The sequence below is a fragment of the Bufo gargarizans genome, chromosome 1 (genome assembly GCF_014858855.1).
Source record: "Bufo gargarizans isolate SCDJY-AF-19 chromosome 1, ASM1485885v1, whole genome shotgun sequence".
Classification (NCBI taxonomy): domain Eukaryota; kingdom Metazoa; phylum Chordata; class Amphibia; order Anura; family Bufonidae; genus Bufo; species Bufo gargarizans.
In genome coordinates, this window is record NC_058080.1 from 455,421,969 (window position 1) to 455,439,040 (window position 17,072).

Below are 17,072 nucleotides of genomic sequence, written 5' to 3' on the forward strand. Positions count from 1 at the left end.
AGGGCTGGAGGGGTTAGAAAAATAAAATTTTAACTCGCCTTAATCCACTTGTTCGCGCAGCCCGGCTTCTCTTCTTTCTTCAGGACCTGGGTAAATGACCTTTAATGACATCACTGCGCTCATCACATGGACCATCACATGATCCATTACCATGGTGATGGACCATGTGACGGACCATGTGATGAGCGCAGTGACGTCACCACAGGTCCTTTTCCTGTGCACAGCAAAGATGAAGACAGAAGAGAAGCCAGGCTGCGCGAGCAAGTGGATTAAGGTGAGTTAAATTATTATTATTATTTTTTAACCCCTCCAGCCCTATTGTACTATATATTCTGTATTAGGAATGCTATTATTTCCCCTTATAACCATGTTATAAGGGAAAATAATAATGATCGAGTCCCCATCCCGATCGTCTCCTAGCAACCATGCGTGAAAATCGCACCGCATCTGCACTTGCTTGCGGATGCTTGTGATTTTCATGCAGCCCCATTCACTTCTATGGGGCATGCGTTGCGTGAAAAACGCACAATATAGAACAGTGATGGCTAACCTTGGCACTCCAGCTGTGGTGAAACTACGACTCCCAGCATGCTCCATTTATTTCTATAGAGTTCTGAGAGCAGCCAAGCAAGGGGGGCATCTTGGGAGTTGTAGTTTTACCACAGCTGGAGTGCCAAGGTTAGCCATCACTGATATAGAACATGCAGCGATTTTCATGCAACGCATAAGTGATGTGTGAAAATCACCGCTCAAGTACACAGCCCCATAGAAATTAATGGGTCTGGATTCAGTGCGGGTGCAATGCGTTCACCTCATGCATTGCACCTGCGCGAAAATCTTGCCCGTGTGAAAGGGGCCTTAGGGGGAAAAAAAACTTTAAAGGGAACCTGTCACGTTGAACATGGTGTCTGAGCTGCAGGCACTATGTTATAGAGCAGGAGGAGCTGAGCAGATATGATTTGTAGAAAAAGATTCAATAAAACTTGTATTTTATACTTTAACCTCTTAAGGACACAGGGCGTACAGGTACGCCCTGATGTCCTGGTACTTCCTGTGTAGCAGGCACCCTGGGACAATGCGCGGGGGGATCCTGTGACCGTGTTGGCGATCGCAGCAAACCGCAGGTCAATTCAGACCTGCGGCTTGCTGCGTTTCCGGGTTATTCGGGTCTCTGGGGACCTGGAACAGGATGGTGATCGGTGGTGTGATAATACACCACCAATCACCATCCTGCGATCCTGAGAGGTGACATCACCTCTCAGGATCGGCTCTGATTGGCAGCAGGGGCACGGGCAGTTCAAATTATTGCAGTGCTCCTCTCCTCCTCCTTTCTGTGTCCGGGAGCCGAGGAGAGAGGAGCTGCACGGATCTCCAGAGCCAGCACCCCCTTTACCTTACTAAAAGGTATTTAGGGAAAGGTTAGGGACAGGTTAGGTTAGGCAGGGATATTCAGGGAAAGTTTAAAAAAAAGTTTAAAAGTTAAAAAAAAAAAAAAAAGTTTTGGGTTCCATCACCCTAAATCGGGTGTCTGGGGCCACAACTTTTTTTTTTGGGCGCAAGCAGTTTTTTTTTTTTTTTTCCTTTTCTCTGCACTCTTAGCGTCCGGCCACTGTTAGCGCATCGCACACCCCACGGCTGATCAGTGAGTTTGAATTATTTTATTTTTTCAATTTTTTCCCCCCTTTTTTTTAATTAATTAATTTTTTTTATTTTTTTCCGTTAGGTTTAGGGTAAGTACGTGAACACCCGTGCCCCCACACACACGCACACCAAATAAAGATTTCCACACACACACACACACACACACACACTCCCCTATGGCCCGCCCGATGTTCTCGGCCGAGGAGGCATACGCTCTGCTTGCCTCCGAGTCCGAGAGTCCCAGTGAGGATGAGGTTGACTCCACTTTCCCTTTGTCATCCGCGTCCTCATCATCTAGCGATGATCATGAGCCCCCAAGGCGGCAGAGACGCCGCTAGGCGGAGCAATGGGACCTCCATGCTAGGGACCCTGTGGCCCACACTAGTACGAGAAGCTCTGGGGCTCGTACTAGTTTTCCCGCCTACCAGTTAAGTCCACCAGAGCCCCCTACCGGTGAACTTGCATGGTGTAGCCCAGAGCATTTTAAGCCTGCGATTCCTGATTTTGTTGGCCAACCAGGAATCAAGATTCGCCCAGTGGGCTTCACTGAATATGACTATTTTAGTCTTTTTTTTCAGTGATCACTTGGTAAATCTGATGGTGGAGCAGACGAACCTGTATGCCCAACAGTTCGTTGCTCAACACCCGGGCTCCTTTTTGGCTAGGACCGGTGGCTGGACGCCGGTCAGTGCAGCCGAGATGAAGACGTTTTAGGGCCTTGTGCTGCACATGGGCCTAGTAAAAAAAAAAACTAGTGTCAGGCATTACTGGAGTGGGGACGTCCTCTACAAGACCCCACTTTACAGTATGGCCATGACACGTTTGAGGCCATCTGGAAATGCCTGCATTATTCAGATAATGCAGCATGTCCCCCCCAAGGTGATCCTGCCTATGACCGCCTGTACAAAATCAGGCTGGTCATTGATCACTTTTGGGGCCTATTGTTGTGGAAATTTTATTAGGATGTGTTTCTAATATATTGTGTATTGTCATCATGTATATCAGTGTGAGGGTAAACCATTGGAGTGGATATCTTCCTGTGTATGTGGAGACTGCTGGGCGCAGAGGTCTCCGTCGGCAAATGGTCCAATGTGCTATGCACTGGGTTGTGGGCCGGGGGAGACTGATGTGTTCAGCAGAGCAGTGTTTTCTTGGCTGATGTATGGACGCCGGCTAGGGCCCACGCGCAAGACGTGGATTTATTGGCTTGGCGTGGATGCATTTGCGTTTGTTGTCTCTAGTGCGCATGATCAGCCGCTGGAGGTAATGACGTTGTCCTGTAAATAAACATGTATGAGGATCATAGTAACTTTATTTGGCATTGATCACTGAGCAAGGCTGGATAAAATTAACTCCAGTGGTAATGGGAGGTTATAGTATACATGTGTTTGTTAGCTGGCTATGGTATTCTAAATGCTTATCTTCCTATGTCATCACTTCCTGTATGTCATCACTTCCTGCATCCTTGTTACATGAAGTAAGTAGTCGGGTGATGGGCCAGCCCCTTTTCTATTGTTACACCTTTTGTGAGTAAGAATTAAAAGTGAACAGACTGGACAGGAGCAAGGCAGTGCTCAGCAGAACTGAACGTGAAAACACCTGAGTCTTGATGAAGAGATTTATCTTTCCTTACACAAAGTCTGATGCGAGCGGATTTCTACTATAAATATTACTATTACACTATGTACCTGGAAGGGAGGTTGCGGTTGATGAGTCTCTCATTGCGTTCAAGGGGAGACTCATTTTCTGCCAGTATGTTCCCTCTAAGTGGGCGAGGTATGGCGCCTCAGGGTACACTTACAAGTTTTGTGTGTACGAGGGGCGAGAGTCCCGTATTGAACCCCCAGGATGTCCCCACACTCTGGGTGTTACCGGGAAACTTGTGTGGGACCTTATGCACCCACTGCTAGATAAGGATTACCACCTGTACGTGGATAACTTTTATACTAGTATATTGTTCCAGTCCCTTGCCGCCAGATCCACGTCCGTGGGACTGTGCGGAAAAATCAATGCGGCCTCCCTGCCCACCCTCTCCAGGTACCTATCCCCAGGGGTGCGACCCGTGCCCTTACCAGTGGAAACCTGTTGCTGGTCAGATATAAGGACAAGAGGGATGTGCTTGTACTGTCCACCTTCCACGGTAACAGCATCACCCCTGTCTCTGTTCGAGGTACCGCCGCAATGGTCCTCAAGCCTGATTGTATCGTCGACTACAATCTGTATATGGGAGAAGTTGATCTCTCTGATCAAGTCCTCAAGCCATATAACGCCATGCACAAAACCCGGGCATGGTACAAAAAAGTTGCGGTCTACTTGATACAGGTTGCTTTGTACAACTCTTTTGTGCTGTCTCGGAGTGCTGGCAACACAGGGACATTCCTTCAGTTCTATGAGGCAGTCCTCAAGGCCCTGATCTTTTCTGACCGGGAAAGAGCAGGCCGGAGTACTTCGGGAACTGGAGGCGCCTGGATCGTCCCTGGCCAACACTTTCCAGGTGTGGTCCCCCATACTGGAAAGAAGGGACGGACCCCCAAAAAGTACAGTGTGTGTCACAGGAGGGGGATACGGAAGGACGCCACTACTCAGTGTGACACGTGCCCCGATCATCCGGGACTCTGCATTGACTGTTGCTTCAGGCTGGGTTCAGATCTGAGCGTTCCTACGCGCTGTAAAACGCTCAACAGGCAAGAACCAATGATTCCCTTTGGGAATGGTTCTCACCTGAGCGTTTTACAGCGCGTACGATCGCGCTGTAAAACGCCCGACGCCCCAAGAAGTACATGAGCTTCTTTGGGGCGTCTTGTCGCGCGTTCCCGTACGTAGACTTCAGCGGGAACGCGCGACAATGGGCGTTCGCTTGTCTTTGTATGCGCGATTGCAAACGCCCGTACAATCACGCATACAGAGTGTACGTTCAAGTACGCTCAGGTCTGAACCCAGCGTCAGGGAGTTCCACACTTCCATGGAGTACTAAATTTATATTCCCCTTCCCCAATTTAGCCACTGAGAATTGGAAAAAAACAATGGTTCTCAGACTTGAGACACTAAAACTAAAAATGTTTTTTTTTTTTTTAAGATATTATTTTGTAAAACTAAAATAAATTAAAAAAATGTATTCGGTATTGCCACGTCCATAAGAATCTGCTCTATAAAAATACCCCATGACCTAACCCCTCAGATGAACACAGTCAAAAAAAATAAAATAAAAACTGTTCCAAAACAGCTATTGTTTTGTCACCTTACATCACAAAAATTGTAATAGCAAGCGATCAAAAAGTCATATGCCCCCCAAAATAGTGGCAATAAAACCGTCCTCTCATCCTGCAAAAAATGAGCCCCCTACCTAAGATTATCGACTAAAAACTCAAAAAAAAAGCTGACTTAGACTATGGAGATAATAAAAAAATAAAAAAAATTGTTTGTAAAAAGATAATATTGTGTAAAACATAAATATAGACCTATTAGGTATCGCCGCGTCCATAAGAATCTGCTCTATAAAAATACCCCATGACCTAACCCAGGCATGCTCAACTTGCGGCCCTCCAGCTGTTGTAAAACTACAAATCCCACCATGCCCTGCTGTAGGTTGATAGCTGTAAGCTGTTTGGGCATGCTGGGAGTTGTAGTTCTGCAACAGCTGGAGAGCCGCAGGTTGAGCATGCCTGACCTAACCCCTCAGATGAACACGGTCAAAAAAATAAAATAAAAACTGTGCAAAAAAAGGTATTACATCACAAAAATTGTAATAGCAAGCGATCAAAAAGTCATATGCCCCCCAAAATAGTGCCAATAAAACCATCCTCTCATCCCGCAAAAAATGAGCCCCTACCTAAGATAATCGGCTAAAAACAAAAAAATGACTCTTGGATTATGGAGATACTAAAATGTTTTTTTGTTATTTTTTTTTGTTTATAAAATGATAATATAGTGTAAAACTTAAATAAATAAAAGAAAGTAGACATATTAGGTATCGCTGCGTCCGTAAGAATCTGCTCTATAAAAATACCCCATGACCTAACCCCTCAGATGAACACGGTAAAAAAAAAAAAATTCAAACGGTGCCAAAAAAGCTATTTTTTGGCAAATTTTCCTTTAACCGTTTTTTTCCAGTAACAAAGCAAGGGTTAACAGCCAAACAAAACTTTATATTTATTACCCTGATTCTGCAGTTTACAGAAACACTGCATATGTGGTCGTAAACTGCTGTATGACCAAACGGCAGGGCGCACAAGGAAAGGAGCGCCATGATGGTTTTTGGAAGGCAGATTTTGATGGTCTTTTTTTGGGCACCATGTTCCATTTGAAGAACCCCTGATGCACCACTAGAGTAGAAACTCCATAAAAGTGACACCATCTAAGAAACTACACCCCTCAAGGTATTCAAAACTGATTTTACAAACTGTATTAACCCTTTAGGTGTTCCTCAACAGTTTGTGGCAAATTGAGATGAAATTTCAGAATTTCTATTTTTGGTAACCTTGCCTCACAAAAATGTAATATAGAGCAACCAAAAATCATATGTACCCTAAAAATAGTCCCAACAAAACTGCCACCTTATCCCGTAGTTTCCAAAATTGGGTCACTTTTATGGAGTTTCTACTCAAGGGGTGCATCAGGGGGGCTTCAAATGGGACATGGTGTAAATAAACCAGTCAAGCAAAATCTGGCTTCCAAAAACCACACAGCGCACCTTTCCCTCTACGCCCCGCTGTGTGCCCGTACAGTAGTTTACGTCCACATATGGGGTGTTTCTGCAAATGACGGAATTAGGGCAATAAATATAGCGCTTTGTTTGGCTGTTAACCCTTGCTTTGCTATTGGAGAAAAATTGATTAAAATGGAAAATTTGCCCAAAAATAGAAATTCGCTAATTTTATCTCCATTTGCCATTTACTCTTGTGGAACACCTAAAGCAGGCATGCTCAACCTGCAGCCCTCCAGCTGTTGTTAAACTACAACTCCCACAATGCCCTGTTGTAGGCTGATAGCTGTAGGCTGTTCGGGCATGCTGGGAGTTGTAGTTTTGCAACAGCTGGAGGGCCGCAGGTTGAGCTTGCCTGACCTAAAGGGTTAACGACGTTTGTAAAATCAGTTTTGAATACCTTGAGGGGTGTAGTTTCTAGAATGGGGTCATTTTTGGGTGGTTTCTATTATGTAAGCCTCACAAAGTGACTTCAGACCTGAACTGGTTCTTTTAAAAAGGGTGTTTTTTTGAAAATTTCTGTAAAATTTCACGATTTGCTTCTAAACTTCTAAGCCTTGTAACATCCCCAAAAATTGTTGTCATTCCCAAAATGATCCAGACATGAAGTAGACATATGGGGAATGTAAAGTAATTACTATTTTTGTAGTTATTACTATGTATTAGAGAAGTAGAGAAATTTAAACTTGGAAATTTGCAAATTTTTTTGGTGTTTTTTTTTTTTTTCATATATAAAAATGATTATTTTTTTTTACTCCATTTTACCAGTGTCATGAAATACAATATGTGATGAAAATAAATTCTCAGAATGGCCTGGATAAGTCAAAGCGTTTTAAAGTTATTACCACATAAAGTGACACTGGTCAGATTTGCAAAAAATGGCCTGGCCCTTAAAGGGATTCTGTCATCAGATTTAACCCCTCTAACCTAAACATATGCTCATGTCCAGATTAATAAGAAGAATCCTAAGCTGGCCTTTTTAAACCTCACTGTGGCTCTATTTGCCCAAAAAACTGTTTTTTAGAATCTGTCAATCACTTACTTAAGGTGCCTAAGGGGTGGTCCGTTAATACAGGGTGCCCGGCCGCACCCCTCACCGCCTGGTGCCCAGCGTTGCCTTCCCTGTCTTCAGCACCGCCTTCCCTGTCTTCAGTGCCGCCTTTTACAGCTCAGCGCCGCCTCCGTAATCCTCCCAGTCCCTTTGCCAGATCCCGCACCTGCGCACTAGGCTCAGCCTGATGAGCCCGTGCGGACTCCTGGCTTCGTTGAGCGAAGTGTGTATGCGCCGGCCTGATTGCTGAGGCGGCGCTGAGCTGTAGAAGGCGGCGCTGAAGACAGGGAAGGCGGCGCTGAAGACGGGGAAGGAGGCGCTGGGCCCCGGACGGCGAGGGGTGCGGCCGGTGCCCAGCAAGTGATTGACAGGTTATAAAAACCATTTTTTTGGGCAAATAGAGCCACAGTGAGGTTTAGGGCTGTTTCACACGAGCGGATGCCGTGCGTGACATCCGCTCCGTGAAAGAGTGCCAAGACCCGATGCAGACTGCAGAGGCACGGAGCATTAACATGACTGATAATGCTCCGTGCCTCTCTGTGACCTCTTTGCTACGAAATCACAGTGAGATAAAGTTGTCACCGTGATTTTGTAGTAATGAGATCGCAGAGAGGCACGGAGCATTATCAGTCATGTTAATGCTCCGTGCCTCTGCAGTCTGCATCGGGTCTTGGCTGTCATTCACGGAGCGGATGTCACGCATGGCCAGCTTGGGATTCTTAGGCCAGCTTGGGATTCTTCTTATTAGTCTGGACATTTGTTTAGGTTAGAGGGGTTAAATCTGATGACAGAATCCCTTTAAGGTGAAATATGGTCGTGTCCTTAAGGGGTTAAGCTTTTGAAGTTAAGGAGGCGGTCCTATCAGTGACTGACAGCCTTCCCTCTATGACTGTGTATACAGAGACAGCTGTCATTGACTTCAAAGACCAGAATGAGGAGGAATTGAAATGTATAAAATACAATTGTTACTGAATCTTTTCCCATAAGACTACATATCAATCTGCTCCGCTCCCCCTGCTCTATAACATGCTGCCTGCAGCTCAAATGCCATGATCAACGTGACAGGTTCCCTTTAAATCAGCATATCCCATTGGCCAAGCATGCATGTTTATTTCAGAAATCGCTGCTTGTGTCAGCCCAGTCATAGGATGCTGAAGTGATAATTGTCCAGTGGCAGAATGTATTAATATCGGCATTGGTTTAGAATAATGATCTTCACTGTTATAGGGTAAAAAATCTTCATAAGGAAATACGTCCGCTGTCACTTCATTACGACTTTCCCCCTTTTTGCAGTAATTGATAGTAACGTGCGTCATCCCTTCACTGTGCAGATTGGTGAGACTGGACTTTAAAGAGGACCTGTCACCGCTCCTGACAAGTCTGTAGTAATCGCTTCATGCATTCCCAATGTAATAACAATTCTGGAACATCTGTTATTGTGTCTGTATGCTGTGCTATTCCTCTGTTATTTCTACTAGAAGTTATGACTGAATTATTAGCCTTCAGTAAGGGTACTGAGGGGGGTAACCAGTTGGGGGGGGGGAGAGACTCGCTCTCTCCCTCCTATCAGTGCTGACATTTTCAGACTGTGCAGGGACACCCCCCCAACTGGTTACCACCCCTCTGTACCCTTACTGCAGACTGCTAGCAATTCATTCATAACTTCTAATAGAAATAATAAAGAAATGGCACAACATAGAGCCATAAGAACAGATGCTCCAGAATTGTTATTACATGGGGTATGCATGAAGCGATTAATACAGACTTGTCTGGAGTGGTGACAGGTCTTCTTTAATTGTACCTTTATGGTGATATTTGTCCTTCCCATTGAGGAGCTGGCCGTCCTCTTGTCACTAGGGATCAATCCCCATTGGCACTTCTGTTATTTTGCATTCTGATCACTGACATGCAGGTTCCCAGCCTAATAATTGTCATGCTACAGTAATCCCTTTTAAAGGAAAGGACATTGATTTGGCCCTCGTTACTTGTAAGGTCCATTTCAGCCGAATTGGAAAACAATTAAGCTTTTTGGGCGAGAAATCAATTGGTATCAGGACACGGTCAGGTTGGGTGGCCCTTGCAGGAAGCTGCTGGAGCAGATGACAGGTATTGCAATGTTGACACAAAGTGATGGTCGGAGGAGCACATGTGATCATGTCAGGAAGACGGCTCCAGACACCGCAGCGAGGCCCCTTCCCATCGCCTCTCATCTGTTTGGACAGGCCTGTCATTCACGTTCTTGTGATTCTTTTCAGAGAGCGCTTTAGCTATCTGTGCTGTCAGCCGTCCTCTCCCAGTGATGTTTCTGCAGAGCGACATCTTATAGCAAGTTATTGAAATATAGATGGCAGAGTTTTATTACTTACAAGAGTCCTAAAGAGGCCCCTGTCACTCCGAGCTTAGAGTGTATCAGATACATAGGGCTCCCCAGGTAAAATGCCGTCTATGATGGTTGGCTTTGGAAATGTATGTAGAGTAAAGTTCTATGGTCCTTGCTAAACATGAACATAGCAGAAAATAGGTAGAAAAATACCAGACGGTTACAGACATAGGGGAGATAATAAAATGTTCCAAAAGTATGGCTTAAAGAGGTTATCCTATAATTGTGTAAAAATGACAATTCTACATAATCTAGTAGATGACAGCCTCTAGAACCAGCCCTGTACCTCCCATGGAACCAGAGATCTCCCCATTCATTGGCAGCTCAGGGAGTGTGTCCTTTCTCAGAGGACGTGTCCTGTCTGCTGGAGCTGGTGGCAATTAAAAGAACTGAGCATGTGCTTCAATTTCAAGAAGCAGGAGGTAGAAATTGCAGACGGAACCTGTCGCCTCTCCTAATATTCGCACTGAAATAACGGTTCAGAATCATCTTTTCTTATAATTCCCTTGTCACAGGACGTGTCCCTGCACAGTGTGACACTCGCACTGTCCAGTCATGTGCGGTGACACTCCCTAGCCGGTAACGCCCAATTGTCAGTTTATTCTAGGTGGAGTAACCGAGAACCAGCACAATACAGAGTTCTAAGAAAAGATGCTTCAGAAATGCTATATTATGGGAAATACAAGGATTTACTAAAGCAGGCATGTCAGGAGAGATGACGGGCCTTCATTAAGTATCAGGCCACATCATTGGTGAGAATCCATGAGCATTGACCTCATTTTGCAGACATAAGGAACATAGAGTGTTAAGGTGAAAGGACATGGTGCTCCTGGGGTCCTACTATGCCAGAACATGTGCGATGAGGGAAATGATCTCTAAAACAAATTTAACAATCAGTAGAAGACTGTGCATTTTCAGCGTATTTGTATGAGCGCATTCATAGTCTCCAGTTGTCCCTGTGTATGCCAAAACAGCCTTTTTGGGTATATGTTTGGGTGGTGCACGTGTTTTTTTTTTTTGTTTGTTTTTTTGTTTTTTCCCCCCACTTTTTTCCCACTTTTTTTATTTGTATTGAAAAGTGTAGTTCAGGCATGTCCAAACTGTGGCCCTCCAGCTGTTGCAAAACTACAACTCCCAGCATGCCTGGATAGCTTACAGCTATTAGGGCATGCTGGGAGTTGTAGTTTTGCAACAGCTGGAGGGACGCAGTTTGGACATGCCTGGTGTAGTTGATTGCCTCACTCTTTTAAAACAATATATAATACATGGTATGCATTTGTGGGCGATAGATGCAACTTTATAAGACGCAGTTGTGTAGGTCAGGGCATTGGTACTCATGTGCCAAGCATAACGCAAATGCGACAGAGGCTAAACAATTAGTCATGGGGGGGGGGGGGGGGATTCAGATAGAATATTATAGGAAAGCCAAATAAGTGGAAAAGTGAAAAGGAATATGGTTCAGGTGCCAGTTGACTTTACGTTTTTTTTCTATTCTTAGGTGCGGTTGCTTCCATGTTCTGGGTTGATGCTGAGCTGGGAAGTGACATCTATCTAGATGGTAAGTGCAGTGCAGTCAGAACATGACCTATATTTAGAAGTGCTTGTAATTTTATTTTTGCGTAATTACATTTTCCATCCTCCACCATACAGTGGTTGTTTTCTCACAGTATTCATGGAAGCTGAGATCTGGGCTGTTTGAAGGGTTATTGCTGAGATGTAGTAGTCACCACTGAATTCATTTCTCTAAGGCCTCATGCACACAACCGTTTCCGTTTTGCTGTCCGCAAACTGCAGTTCTGTGAAATATGGATGTGGTCCATGTGCCATCTGCATTTTTTTGCAGACCCATTGACTTCAAGTGGTCTGTGGTCTGCATTTTGCGGACCCACTATATCTTTTTGCAGAATGGACATATGGATGCGGAAAGCATACAGACGATCCCGTCTCCTTGCGTTTGTCGGTTCCACAGAAAGATAGAACATGCCCTATACTTGGCCACAAAATATGGACGACAGACCCATTTAACTCAATGGGTCCGCAAAAATATGCAACATGGACAGTATCCGTATTTTGCAGATCCGCAAAATACACACAGGCATGTGCATGAGACCTAACAATGGTCCACAATTGTATGACTTCGAGGTCAGCAGCAGCAAGCCTGGAATTTAGTACTGTTAGTACAGTGTTATAATTATAAAAAAAGGACATTTCATCCATATCAGATCGGTGGGTTCCCAACTCCTGACACGCCCACTGACCATCTGTTTAAAGAGGCTGCGGTGCTTCAGTGAGGCCTCTTCCTAGGCCAGTGACGTCACATTCATTGGTCACTGAGCCTATATTAAAGTGAATGGGTCTTGCCTGCAATACCAAGCACAGTCACTGTATGATGTATGGAGCTGTGCTGTGTATTCTCTGAGGAGTCCGCAGCTCTCACACCGTGGCTTTTTCAAACAGCTGATTGTCAGGGGGTGCCTAGAGTTGGACCCACTAGCCTGAGGATAGGTCATCAATATTTTCCTCCCAGAAAACTCCTTAGAAGTAGTGGTATTTTACCAGTAGCTATGGAGAACTTTTGACATCTCATAGGGACATGTCCATGCACTGTGATCTCGCCAACAGCTATAGTTGCCATTAGGGTCATAATGCATGGACTCTCACCATTGAGTTCTCTATAAATTAAAATTTCTATGTGGTTCCACTGAGCCCTAATGTAGTCATGATGTTTAATGTAGAAAATGAAAGGTATGCATTACTTTTTAATATAGCACAGTTCATTGAGTAGCCTGATGAGCTGTATGCAACTGAGAAATATGGCACGCAATGTTTCTGTCTGGCTTGGCAAACTATAGGATTAATTTTGTGATTAGTTTCCATCCCGCTTTTTTTTTTTTGTACCGGACGAATAGGAAAGAACTTTAGGGCTGGACTTACGTGAATGGGCCCTTACAATGTAATCCTACGATACCAGTGCCAGTGTCAATATAAAACCCTGATCGAAATTAGTGGGCTGAAATGACTCCTATTCCATTAAAGGGTTTATGCAACGATTGATGTAAAATGGATTCTTATAGTGCATGACAGTCTCTTTCTAAGAAAGCTAGAACCAGTCCTGTACCTCACATGGATCCAGAGGTCTCCACGTTCACTGCTCCAATTGTTCTGCTAGATTAATTTCAGGCTGGCAGTTCAAGGGGGAAGGGGGGCATTTCTCCGGGGATGTGCCCTTTCTGCTGTAGCACTTAGGCTACATGCACACGACCGTATGTGTTCTGCTGTCCGCAAATTGCGGATCCGCAAAAAAAAACGGATGCCATCAATATGCAATCCGTTTTTTTTGTTGTTTTTTTTGCGGATCCATTGTAACAATGCCTAAACTGGACAAGAATAGGACATGTTCTATTAATTTTTTTTTGCGGGGCTACGGAACGGACATACGGATGCGGACAGCACACAGCACTGACCCGTTGAAATGAATGGGTCCGCATCCTATCCGCAAAAAAAACAGAACGGACATGGAAACAAAATACGTTCATGTGCATGTAGCCTTATCCTGTAACTGCCACAGCTTCTGACAGAACATATGGCTGGTGGCAGTTGTGTGTGCGACCACTTTGGTTAGGTGGATAAGGAAAAAGATGAGAGCAAAAAACAGGTGATGCTATACAGATATATTTTACTGAATAACTCTACACTATTATATAGTGACTATACAATTTTTCTTTTTTTATTACATGCAATTACAAAAGTATTCAGATCCAGGTGCGGATTAGTAAAATGTAGAATATTTTTTTGGGCACAACCCCTTTAAGAATAAATTGAGGTTTCCAGTCTAATACAGGTGAAACTCAGAAAATTTGAATATTGTGCAAAAGTCCATTTATTTCAGTAATGCAATGTAAAAAAAAATTGCATTAATGCAGCTTAAAATTAGAATATTGTGAAAAGGTCCAATATTCTAGGCTCAAAGTGTCACACTCTAGTCAGCTAATTAGTCCATACCCCCTGAGCAAAGGGTACCTCAAAATCGAGACTTTGGGGTTTCATAAGCTGTAAGCCATAATTATCCAAATTATACCAAATAAAGGCTTGGAATATCTCGCTTTGCATGTAATGAGTCTCATATGTTAGTTTCACCTTTTAAGTTGCATTAATGAAATAAATGAACTTTGCGCAATATTCAAATTTTTCGAGTTTCGCCTGTACATGACACAACATACGGTACATAATTATGGTAATCTTGTAAAATATCTACAGAATACAACTCTGTCCAAATTTGCATATCCTTGCGGATGTTCTTTCATGGTATGCTGTGCTGTCAGTGGATCCTCTAAAAATGGGAGCCATAACCTAGTGTGAACAGGCTTAGGCCTCATGCACACAACCGTTTTTAGGGTCCGCATCCAAGCCGCAGTCCTTTGCTCCGTTCCGTGGCCCCGCAAAAAAAATATAGCATGTCCTATTCTTGTCCGTTTTGCGGATAAGAATAGGCATTTCTACAATGGGCCGTCCGTTCCGCAAATTGCGGCTTCCGTTTTTTGTGGATCCGCGGTTTGCGGACCGCAAAAAACTGAACAGTTGTGTGCATGAGGCCTTATTGAATCAAAACCATATCAGGCTACAAAACTGTTTTCCAGTCTAAATACCTGTATACTTTCTACAGGCATTGTGTCGGTGGTGGATGCCAAATATGCCCTGCAGGTAAGTAACCTTATAGGCTATAATTTATACAGCTATAGTGATAATGGGTTAACATCACGTTTTTGTCTTCCTTTTAATGTATAAAAAGTATACGTTAAATGGAACATTGGAGTTCCATTATTTAAAAAAATCTGTTGGTGTATCCAATTTCTGCGGGATGGAAAAGTGTAGTGTGCTACGCTTTTGAATCCCCCCCCCAACAGATATGTTAAACATTAGGACAAAAACATAATGTGAACCCAGCCTAAGATGTCTGACAGGAAGAGGCAGCTATACCTACTTCCTGTCCTAGAAACTAGAGGGAGAGGTCTCTACACAGGGAGTAGAATGCGTAAGACAAAAAAAAATTAAGTCAAAGGAACACTAAACACGAAAAAGAACACAAAATAATATCTCAACCCTTTCTCCCTTCACTTCTCAATGCGATGTGTTTGACGAATAATATTCTACAGTTTTCAACCCAGCAACTGGATCTGAATACTTTAGTAATTACATGTAATTAAAAATTTTGTAGTCACCGAGTTATTCAATGAATTCCATTTATATAGCGCCACCTGCTGTTTGTGCTTTGTCTAATTTCGCTGCTCACTGAGATGGAAACACATGCTTAGTTCCATCCTTCAACTGCCGCAGACAGAACACGCCCTCTGAGATGGGGTACGCCCCCCATAACTGCCAGCTTAAAAGGCTTCTGTCACCCCCCAAAAGTCATTTTTCGTTTTTGGGCTACTTAAAATCCTTATACTGCGATTTTTCAATATATAGTGCTCTTACCCTTTTTCGTTCTGTAGTTTCTTTAAAAACCGCACTTTTATAATATGTAAATTACCTGTCTACCAGCAAGTAGGGCGGTTACTTGCTGGTAGCAGCCGCATCCTCCTTTCAAAAAAGCGCCCCTCCTCCTGTTGATTGACAGGGCCAGCGAGAGCTCTCGTCCTCTGGCTGGCCCTGTCTGCATTCTAAATCTCGCGCCTGCGCCGTACCGGTCTTCAGTCGGTGCAGGCGCGCTGAGAGGAGGACGCTCGCTCGGCCGCTCCTTCCTCAATGCGCCGATGACGTCACATCTACACCCGGCGCACTGAGGAAGGAGCGGCCGAGCCAGCGTCCTCCTCTCAGTGCGCCTGCGCCGACTGAAGACCGGTACGGCGCAGGTGCGAGATTTAGAACGCAGACAGGGCTAGCCAGAGGACGAGAGCGCTCGCTGGCCCTGTCGATCAACAGGAGGAGGGGGCGTTTTTTTTAAAGGAGGATGCGGCGGCTACCAGCAAGTAGCCGCCCTATTTGCTGGTAGAGAGGTAATTTACATATTATAAAAGTGCCGTTTTTAAAGAAACTACAGAACGAAAAAGGGTAAGAGCATTATATATTGTAAAATGGCAGTATAAGGATTTTAAGTAGCCCAAAAACAAAAAAAAATGTGAGCAGCGAAATTAGACAAAGCACAAACAGCAGGTGGCGCTATATAAATGGAATTCATTGAATAACTCGGTGACTACAAAATTTTTAATTACATGTAATTACTAAAGTATTCAGATCCAGTTGCTGGGTTGAAAACTGTAGAATATTATTCGTGGCACAACCCCTTTAGGCCTCACCCTAACAGGCAGACAATGGGAAGCAGCCATATTTGTTTATGTTTAGTAGTTATTTCTAGATTTATGGGGTCATTTATCAAACTGGTGTAAAGTAGATCTGGCTTAGTTGCCCATAGCAACCAATCAGATTACACCTTTCATTTTATAAAGGAGCTGTGAAAAATGAAAGGTGGAATCTGATTGGTTGCTATGGGCAACTAAACCAGTTCTACTTTTCACCGGTGTTGATAAATGACCCCATTAGTGTTCTTTTAAATTAAAATTACATTTAACCTCATCCAGAATGAAAGTGTCCTGAAGGTTATGACATGGAATGTTCCCATTAGTGAAGTCTTTTTTTTTTTTTTAGTTATATATATTAGTTATTGTATTTATTATATGTATTCTTCATAAGGTTCCTGAGCGGTTAATCCCAAGGTGGGAAAACAATACTGATAGCAAAGTCTTAAAAGTTGACCACCCTTGTGAGCCTCTTAAAACCCATCAGATCCTATAACTCTCAATCATGACTAAATTGGAATTCTGTCATCGGAAGAGAACTCCTCAGAGCTCAGCTGCCGTAGAGAGAAGTAACTTTCCACTTTCCCGCAGTAGATTTGCTAGCTTGTTCAATTCCTTTGGCTGCACGCCTTGACCTCCATAGCTGAATAGCGCTGGATTTCTCTCAAGCCAATACAAGCAGTGACAGTAGAACAATACGGAGCAATTTAGAGAGTGTCATGCTTCACAGACCTGGCTCACCACAGGGCGCTCCGGGAGACATCGCTATATCACCACATAGCCAAATTGAAACTGAAGTGGTAATTGATATCATGGGCGATCACTCTAATGAGACTGTCACCCACGGATCTGAAATATTTATTTTTTCATCATGGACAAATGATTGGACAACACAACATGACAGTTGTCTTCTTACTGGAGCTGACATGTGCAGAATTAACATATCTTTTATTTTCTTTTGTTGATGGGTAAATGCTATTCATTGGGACCAGTTTTACACAA

General features: G+C 43.9%; 1 protein-coding gene across 1 annotated transcript in view; it reads left to right on the plus strand.

Moving 5' to 3' along the window:
* The window catches only part of LOC122922164 (COBW domain-containing protein 2-like), a 102,658-nt gene that overhangs the window by 42,444 nt on the left and 43,142 nt on the right, over window positions 1-17,072 (plus strand). The window contains exons 6-7 of the mRNA XM_044272675.1: window positions 11,273-11,332; window positions 14,438-14,475. Coding sequence (XP_044128610.1) covers window positions 11,273-11,332; window positions 14,438-14,475 — 98 coding nt within the window. The remainder of the gene's footprint in view (window positions 1-11,272; window positions 11,333-14,437; window positions 14,476-17,072) is intronic.